At 39.5% G+C, this 10,032-nt stretch overlaps 1 protein-coding gene across 2 annotated transcripts in view; it reads left to right on the forward strand.

Moving 5' to 3' along the window:
- LOC147887723 (UDP-galactose transporter 1-like) overlaps positions 1–9,352 on the forward strand; it is a 34,376-nt gene extending 25,024 nt beyond the window's left edge. Inside the window, exons 3-7 of one of the 2 annotated variants that reach the window (XR_015543101.1) lie at positions 4,725–4,974; positions 7,754–7,961; positions 8,252–8,483; positions 8,577–8,846; positions 8,941–9,352. Coding sequence is in view for 1 of the 2 variants with exons in the window: in XM_087393385.1 (XP_087249511.1) it covers positions 4,725–4,974; positions 7,754–7,961; positions 8,252–8,483; positions 8,577–8,771 (885 nt within the window). In the remaining variant the exon portion in view is untranslated. Of the gene's footprint in view, positions 1–4,724; positions 4,975–7,753; positions 7,962–8,251; positions 8,484–8,576 lie in introns of both variants that reach the window. The other variant, XM_087393385.1, reaches the window with a different exon arrangement.
- Positions 9,353–10,032: the final 680 nt, after the last annotated feature.

Raw genomic sequence — 10,032 nt, forward strand, 5'->3', positions numbered from 1 at the left:
TAATTGTAGACGCTTCATCATAGAAGCTAACAGCTTGTCTCAGCTTCATACACCAAAGCAATAAACTCATCCCATCCACCACCTGTTTCCCCATCATCTAATACCCCCTTCTCATGCAAGTGATATTCGTCTTGGTTGGAGAAGTATGTCCCCCTTCCCTTGTTCATAAGCATCAGCATCAACCTCATTCTGAGCATGCATGCCAAGTTTTTCTTTATTAGGTCTTTAAAGGGATGTTGCCTCTTCATTAGTCAGGGACTTTGACATATCTACATGGTGCAGGTGGATGTTCTTCTAGTTGAGCCTTAGAGACTTATAAGAGCTCTCAGCTTCTTTATCATCATCTTCAAGCATCTCTGGCTCCACTTCATTGGTGTTTGCTAGATATGATTCCTCATCTATGATCTGAGACTTTGAAGTTTCATCAGGAACTCCTTCACACCTTCTATAAACGACTTTGCATCACATACCACTAGCGGTGGAAAAAACTCTTTGTCCTAGTTTGGAACACATCTAGTCACATCATTGGTCTCTGTTCGTTTCATTACATTGTATGTGAAGTGATACATAAAAAAAGAAATCCATTGCTTGATGCATAAGGTAACACAATCACATTCAAAGAGGGGCTTTACAAGCTTTGACGCATAAGACCACTTTTCTTGTAAACTAGGCACATTTTCCACTCATTGGCACATGCAATTGATGCATTTTCCACTCATTGGCACATGCAATTTCAACAGATTCATCAAAATTGTTGAGGATTCTTCAACTCCACCTTCTACCTGAGATCCGCATGAACCCAACAGCAAATATCTTAATCTTCAGTCCTTTGATGGGGCTTCAGGATGCAGAGAAGCTCTCTGGTTGATCCACAATTCCATGAAATAAATTAAATATTGGTCTACTTCTTGATGTGGGCTTTGCTAGTAATTACTAAACTTCTTCCAGATCCCATTGGGATCCCTCTCCCTTGCATATGGAGCTAGGAAAGATACTCTTACCTTTTCGTACTCTAGCTCTCATGGAGGGCTCTATGCCTCCCTAAATACTTGCATGTAGGTTTGCATCCAAGTCCTGGCTTCACTTTTCAGGCAGTATGCTAAAATTGAAGTAGCACTTCTGGTGATCCCGAGAAAAGGGTTTTGAAAAGTGTATTAATTCACCCCATTCCCTTTTTGGCTAGATACTAGCAAGATATGAAATAAATTATTGAGGGGTAAATAAATTGGTTAAGCACAAATTTCTTGCTAGTGGGGGCTGCAAACCCTGCCATTTAGAGATTTAATCCTTATTCTTGGGAGACTCTGCTTCCACCTTGCCTCCTTTAATCCTTAATTCTTTTGAGAATCCGCTTCCACCTTGCCTTCATGCTGCAGTGGAAACCCATGTGTATGCCAAGTAATCTGAATATTTTTCCCTCTTTAAAAGCTTCAAAGGTTTCCTTCTTGTCCGAGATATCCCAGTTGTTTGCAAGTTGCTGACTCACAATTTGCCTTCCATCCTCTAGCTAAGTGCCCTTCATCATATCAGCATATACTTTATCTTTATTCTTGAATTAGCCATTGTAATGCATTTGCAGCTATTGCAAAAAGTAGAGGGGAAAGGGGGTATCTAATGAATTGATCTCTTGAGGGCAAAAGGGGAAGAAGTCACGCCATTGACTTCTACTTTTAGCCACTTCTTGCATGAGAGGGACTTCCACAAGTTACTTGATCCTAGGTCCAAAGCCCGGATCTTGAACTGACTCAATGAATCCCCACTCCATCCGATCGTAGGATCTACCAAAATCCACCTTTAGAAAGCAAATGTCCTTCCCCTGCTCATGAACAAGCTCCAAACCCTCCCATAATGTCAGAATAGCTTCAAGATGTCGCCCTTTTATGAAGCCCTTCTATTCCTTTCTTATCCAAACCTACATCTCGTCCATTAATCTTAATGCTAAGGCCTTAGCAAATATTTTGTAGCATGTGTTTAACATTGTTAGTGGTCTCCAATTCTGGATCTCTTCCTTGTTCCCCCCCCCCTTCCCCTTCCTTGCGTTAATCTTACTGTCCAAAAAGCCTCTCTTTATTGATTCATTCCATTTGATAAGCAATGGGACCAATCGGATCCCAAAAGATTGGAAGTCCATTCTCTCCTGAGGTCTTGCCTTTGGCCATGCAATTAACAACCCCTTTTAGCTATTCAAGAGTAAGCTCCTTGTCTAGATATTCTGAATCAAAGTTTGAGAGAACCCTTAGGCGATCTTGGCTAGACTTAGCCCTTGCTACAAAGCTTCTCTGTTATTTGTTGTGTGCACGCTAGGGACAGGAAGGTGGATGACAAGCTAGAGTACTATCCGTGGGAATAGTACTCTAGCCCATCGTCCGCCTGCCTGTCCCTAGCATGCACATGATATTATTAAATAACTCCATTACTTTTCAGAGGGACGGATAGTCGATTCACCTTGAAGATTGACATGATATACATGACTAGAGTTGTAATTGCCCGAATACCTTAGAAAAGGGCAGATTCAACACAACAATTCTCCTCCTTTGGTTAGTGTATTCCTTTTAGTTAAAAGAGTATGCGATTGTGCATAGATTATTGTGCCCAACCCACATAGAAATTAAAAAGCATTTAAGAAAGAATTGCATGCTATTGTCCATGCTGTGAGTTTCACTTTGTTTTGTAATGATTTGCTCGAGTCTTTGAAGGGTCAATGTGAACATGGCCACCTTTACTTAGAAAATAGAAAAGTTCATAATAACAAGGGCCTTGTGGAGGCTACATTTGTTGATGATAATTGTCCTATAGTTTTAACATTGCTGGTTGGCATCAAAGAACAATTTAAAAAGTTGGTGAAAGTAGCAACACTTCCAAGATGACGTTATAGTTGGTGGAGCACCTATAGTTGATGCAAAGCATAGTAGATGGTGATCTACTCTAACAAGAGTAGAATTTTGTATTCTTGATGATAAAGTAGGCACCAAGTTTTACATGAGTATCATGATAGTCCAAGTGTAGAACATGTGGATATTTAATTATGTTCTTTTGAAGAGAGTTCTTGTGACTTGGTGTGATTCAGTTTTACATGAGTATCTTGATGGTCCGAGTGTAGGACGTCGGTATTTAAACGACATCTTTTGAAGAGTTAGTTCTTTTGAAGAGACAGTTCTTGTGACTTGGTGTCATTAAGGACGTCCATGATTATGTTATTAAGTGGCAAATTCGCGAGAGGTAATTAAAGCAGAGCGTCGTATGGTAAGTGATTTGCTTCATCAATTAGAGAACCCATCTACCAAGTTGGAAAGTATCTCTATGGATTTTATCATTGATTTATCTAGAACACAAAGAAGTCGTAATATCAATAGATTGACTAAGATGGATCATTTTACTCCAACTAGGAAATGTGAAAACTTGGCAAGATTGTTTGTCGAAGGAGTTTTTAAATTGTATGGTCTACCAGCGGTATTGTTAGTGATCGGAATAGAAAGTTTGATAGTCAATTTTGGAGGGGTGTCTTCACCTAAGTCAAGTATGAGTATGTATGATTATCCGTAATTGGATGGTGAAGACAAGGCTTGCCATTCAAACTTTTAAGGTATGCTGCGTGCTTATGTTAGTAAAAGATAGAGAAAGTTGGAAGAGTATCTATTAATTTTAGAGTTTGTCTATAATAGCTCAAAGCATTCAGCTAGGGGCTATTGTCATGTTGATGTATGAATTTCAGCCTACAGCTCCCATTTGTGTATCCTAAGGGGTTTTTGAGATATTATGGTCTACTTTAGAGATGGGCGGGCTTGCTTACAATTGGGCCTTACCAAAAGGATATAGAGTTCATCTGGTGTTTTATATTAGCTTTTTGAAAAAACGACTACTTGAAGGTGATAGTTTGGTAGGAGAGGAGATTCTTGTAGACTTGATTCAACCTTTAGTGCTTCTGCACGATGAGATAATTTTTTATGTTAAAAACAGGTGTATGCGCTGTATAGTTATTCAAGAATATTTAATCAAGTGGGGTTTAGAAGAGAATGCGACTTGGGAAAATGTAAATAAACTCGAAAGTGATTTCTTAATGTTGTTGCAGAGGATGTTAACTCTTTTTAAGGCATAGGAGATGTTGCATCAATAACAGTATGATGTGGCGTTACTCCTAGGTGAGAAAATGCTACATTAATAATAGTATGATATGGCATTACCCCTAGGGTGAACAAATGTTAAATCAATAATAGTATGGTGTGGCACCCCTTGGGTCAGGAGTAAAGAAAATGGTCATAGTAAGCTAGGCCCAAATGGCCTAAGAGGCTAGAAGTGCCTAGCTGGGAGCTAGTACAATCAGTACTATTTGGATGTCCTAAGTGTCCTATAGTGGTCTAAGGGCTAGTATTGCCAAAGTAGGACAGCTACTATGGTTAGTATTGATTTCATGTCCTAAAGTGTCCTAGAGGACATATTTAGTAAGCCAACCACGTGGTTTAGGGGTGGCAGATGGTGCACTCGGGAGTTTTTTAGGAGTGTGCTAACAAGACCTTCATTTTGTGTTCCTATGTTTGTTGTAAAATGTATCAGTTCCCTAGATGCTTTATTTCACAGCAGAGAAACAAAATTTAAAGCATTATAGTGCTTGGTTAGTCCATGTTGATTCTCATCTTTGGTCTATGCAAAGCCAGTTATTAGATTTCTTGTCCAAAAAAAGGGTCAGTTTTAAGATAATGATCTTTACTTTGGTGGTGTTGTAACAGAAACTGGACTTCAAGTATCCTTTAACAGTATCTTCTATACACTTCATATGCTCAGCGGTTGGAGCCCACATTGCGATCAAGATATTGAAGCTGAAGCAATTGATTGAGGTTGATCCTGCAGATCGCTGGAGTCGCATCTTTCCAATGTCCTTTGTGTTTTGTGTTAATATTGTGCTTGGCAACGTGAGCTTGCGCTACATCCCCGTTTCCTTCATGCAGACAATCAAGTCCTTCACCCCAGCCACAACAGGTTGACATCTTGCCTGTTCTTTTACGTTTTCAAGTATAGTATTTTCAAAGTATAGTTGATGTCTCCCACTTATTTGTAAACCAGAACAAAGAAAAGTTTAAAAAACAGTCACTCAAATAGGCCCACTTGTGTCATTGATGTTTTCCTTGCAGTCGAGCATGGAGCTGTGCACAGAAAAGTGTTAAAGTTTCACAGACCCACCCATCCCTCTTCTTCTTTGCCATGTGATTACCCTCTGTCTTTCATTGCTAAGCTCGGTGCTCAATCATTTGCTCTGCTTTTCCTTTCAAAATATGCCATAGTACTGATGTGTTAACTTTGTGGCGATGTGAAGTTCCAAATCTTCTCCTTGACATATCATCCTTCATTTTAGAAATCGATCCCTTATGTTCAAGGTAGCCTGTCTTGTTGTGATTCATGGTGCTTGAAATGGAATGCTGTGTACTATCACAAGGATTTGACTTTCAACAGACTTTAGTCATTTTGTTTGTCCCAACACAATTCTGCTCAACCTTTTTATAACCAAAGGAAGGGGGCTCTTCTCATAAATGCATCTTCCCACATGCATGGTGTGGGTGGAGGCATCTCCCATGTGGGCTTGGTGGTGCGCATCCTCAATAGCATGCGATAATTTCCTCCCCTCAAAAATCAAACCTTCTTATCCTAAGTTGAAGAGGCCCCATGGATCCATCTCAATATTATAATGCCTTGGAGGATAAGTGGAGGGTTGCCACGAAGATGCTTGCCACCTCATACTACTTTTTCCCTTATAGAAATATTATTTCTTGGGCTATACATCACCACCCACGTAGGACTAGCCCACATGGATGAGAAAGTCCAAGATCCCCTGACACCTCCACCAATTTAATATGGATTTGTACATCTATATGAGTATATAAGTGCAAGGAAGAACTATCAATAAACTAGATGAAATATGTAGGTTGTGTCAAGTGTTGGAGCTGCTCATTGAGTACCTCAAACGACTCACTTTGCCAAAGATAGAACCCAAGGACCTTGGTTTCTTATTGGGAACGACACCTAGAAGAATGAAAGCTTTGAGAAGAAGCAAGGGTGAGCAAGATCAAGAATTGTTGTTGTTTCTCATCTAGATTGTACTAGGCATCTTGTCCTTGATTAAGGCAACCGAGGTTTTGACCAGCGCTCATCTAGGAGACTTCGTCATTCGAACTCCAGTTCCAATTTTGCAGTAGTGGACGTCACACATCTTTGCTTACCTAGGGATGTACCATCTCTTGGCCTAAGGAGTCTAGTCTATTTCAATTTCATTAGAAGGGGATGTCATGGGCTTCCCTATCCCGTAAGCATCTGGGCTAGGCAAAGCAGCCAAAGGCCTGCCACCAAGGGCAGGCATTAAGCAGACACACAAATTGTAAGTACTCAAAAGTCCTTCTAGAAAAGTTTCACGGTCCACATGCTGCAGTTGTTAGTTGTTTTTTAATGTGGCTATAATGTTCGGAACTCTTCTAAACTAAGTGAGCTAGTCTGTCCATTGCAGTTGTTAGTTCTCAAAGGGGACATACTGGCTCCAACTTACTTTATTCCTTTTGTTTTGGCCTAGGGAGGCTAATTAATCTAGAAACCCAGTATAGCTGCTTATGCTTGGGCACTGATGACGACTTAAGTGTTGCTTTGCTTGCTAAGTATGTCTTCCTTTTGTTTTTCATAAAAGTCTTTGTTTACCTCTTTTTTCTTCTCTTTCATTTTCTCTTTTATATTCTTTGTAGATTTTTGATCTTTAGAACAACAAAAAATCTAAATTTGTATGATTGGACTTATTCTAGTCTTACAAAGGTATATATAATTAATCTATGTTCATAGGTTGATTTAGGCTTAATTTATTTTAAACATAGCTTAATCTTTTAAGCTTAAGTCATAGGTTAATCTTTTGGTAGATATCCCCAAAGATCAAGAAAGGATTTGAACCCAAATCTTGTCTTTCTCACAATTGAGCCCTACCACTAAGCTATAGTGTGGTATAGCATGCCTCTTGCTAACCATAATATTATAAATGGTCCCTCTTCCCCCTCCCCCTTTAGGACGTCCCTTCTTCTTTAATACCCCTTCATAAGTGGTCGCCCACCCGTGGTCCCTCACGTGCCTCCCTCTTTAAGGCCCCCTACCCTCCGTTCCCTCCCCCCTTTATCCCTTAGTTTAATCATTCGCTTGCCCTCTTCCTTTTCACCCCTCGTCTTTTCTCCACAACTAGTTAATAGGAATTTTGATTTAAAGTTCTCTAGGGGGACATATTAGCATCATTTGCTGTGGGATGAGAGTATATGAGAGCAGCAGTTAGATGCATGTGGAGACATGTTACATGGAGGGTCGTATGTTAGCCAGAGAAAAATGTAGAACCAAAAGGTTGCAATGCAGTTGATAAGTACTAGAGGATTCAAACTTTGAATCTGCAAATTTTGAAAATGAAATACCCGTTGGCTGGAGGAGCAGAGGGGCTCTGTAAGAGGAAAGCTTGGTTCCTCTGCAGAAGTGCGCGGATTAAAAAAGGCGTGAAGGTTAAGTAGGATGTGGATATCATAATAAAGTACCCGTGTCTATGGGTGCAGACTTGCCAGCTATTCTTGCACCCAGTCCATGAACCTCTCTTTGGCCTTTGGGAGCAGGTGTACTTGGCATGACCTTTCAGTGACTTTGCTTCTAATTTATGTATTAAAATAGCGAGATTTACCAAGTTCTAACTTATTTTTTTGGGTTGCTTTTCTTATAGTTCGTGGAATTGAGAAATGTTTTTGTTGGGATGCAGTGATTTTGCAGTGGTTCATCTGGGGAAAGAGCTTTGATCGCCGTGTATGGTTATCACTAATCCCTGTAGTAGGTGGCATCATGTTGACCTCAGTCACAGAGATGAGTTTCAACATATTTGGATTTCTTGCAGCCTTCTTTGGATGTCTGGTCACGTCAACCAAGACAATTCTCGCAGAATCTTTGTTACATGGCTACAATTTTGATAGGTATAGTTAGTTTCTCACTTGACAAACCAAATTTGTCTTGTGTTTATGCTGAATTCTCTCTTGGGAATGATCATTGTAAATTTTAAAACTCATAGCCATCAGCAAAACATCATATTTGCTTCTTTTAGAAGGATGTTTAATACTCTGCACCCCACCAACCCGCATCACCATCCCGTTCTGACAGGGGAGAAGCTACTGTAGTTGGAACTAAAATGGCCTCGTGAATACGCTTATATCTAGTGAATTTACAAAAGGAGCAGGAGTTGACAGGGAATGTCTTGTGTGTGCAGCATAAATACTGTTTATTACATGGCTCCATATGCAACATTGATATTAGCTTTCCCAGCAATGGTTTTTGAAGGGCCTGGTGTCCTAAGATGGATGGCTGCTCAGGAGTCACTCTTGGAGCCATGCATCATTATTTTAGGTTCAGGAATATTTGCATTTTGCTTGAATTTTTCCATCTTCTACGTCATCAAGACCACTACTGCTGTCACTTTTAATGTCGCAGGCAATATGAAGGTAGGTCTTGTAATGTCAGTTGAGAATGAAAGGATATGTTCAGTTTTTGCTCCTGAAGATGATGTGATTTGATGAATTGATTTTTTAATACAGGTTGCGGTGGCTATAGTAATCTCTTGGCTGATCTTTCGCAATCCTATCTCCCTTTTCAATGCTTTCGGCTGTTCCATCACGTTACTGGGTTGCACATTTTATGGCTTTGTCAGGCATAAACTTGCTCAAGATGCCAAGGCCATCAGTCTTCAGGCCTTGGAAAAGAGTGATGACTTACTTCCTGTCAAACTTTAAACAAATATTCGAATCAAATCCCCTTTAGAATTTATATATTCTATTTTCTTATTGGGGATGCCATCAAAAATGATGGTTAGACTGCTTACCTGTTGTTTTTCTAAATTTTCCTATATCTTACCTTGCTTGATATCCGGATACCGGTCATAACTACCCTGTTCTTGTCCAGGTAGGTGCACCATACAGAGTTAAATTACAAGGGAAGGTTAAACTAGCTGATATTGAAGTCTTGCATTCTTCTTTTGGGCGCACAAAAAAAATGAAGGCTTGCAGTACCATCAAAAGAGTTGAAGTTGATGTAGAATGCCAGCAGAGCATCTGACTTTTCTTTTTTTGTTGTTCTTCGATCTTCATGCTTGCAGCAGCTTGAGTCTCTTCTGTTTGTAAGATTTTGTATCCGCAGATTTTTCCATATCTGGGATGTGTTGATTATACGGTAGCAAAAACAACTTGATCAAGTTTCACTATGATTGGTCATGTGGTCCAATTTTGAGCAGATTAGACTAATCATAGAACTATAAAAATCTCATTGGGACATCTGAAATTTCACAGTTGTTGGCAAGATACAAGCATACAGATTACACTCTTTGGATAATGCATATACATCAGCTGAATATTTTATTGAACTAAGTGATAAATTTGAGAAAATGCAATGGCGCCAGAAAACAGGCAAGAAGATATTTTTGTTCCAAATGAATGAAGTTAAAATGTATGTTAGTGCTTTTGGATTTGTAATTGCCCCATGCAAAAGGCCATTAAGAGGACAAAACTCAAGAATGTTAAAGAGACTCTTTGAACTTTCTCCATGGAATCTTTGAACTTGAAGCACTACAGAACACTTCAAAAGGATTACCACAAAATAGTTGCTGCAGGTGTGTTGACTTGATATTTATGATGTTCATTCTTTTGACTGTCAAAACAAGGTTTGAGTATTTTAAGTCGTTGAAGTAAGTTTTAAGGTCGTGTGGATTGGCTTTCAGAGGAGTAGATTGGCTTTAGAGACATTTATTGAGTAAGTAAGTTTTAAGGTCGTGTGGATTGGCTTTAGAGACATTTGTTGAGTAAGTTTCAAGACATTTTTATTGAGACATATTTAAGGTCGTGTGGATTGGCTTTCAGAGGAGTAGAGGGCTTTAGAGACATTCTTTTGTTTGAGTATTTTAAGTCGTTGAAGTAAGTTTTAAGGTCGTATGGATTGGCTTTCAGAGGAGTAGATTGGCTTTAGAGACATATTTATTGAGCTTCTTTACTGGAAGCTCTT

This window comes from Dipteris shenzhenensis, chromosome 22 (assembly GCF_047967505.1).
Source record: "Dipteris shenzhenensis isolate YYH24624 ecotype China chromosome 22, Dip_SZ_1.0, whole genome shotgun sequence".
Classification (NCBI taxonomy): domain Eukaryota; kingdom Viridiplantae; phylum Streptophyta; class Polypodiopsida; order Gleicheniales; family Dipteridaceae; genus Dipteris; species Dipteris shenzhenensis.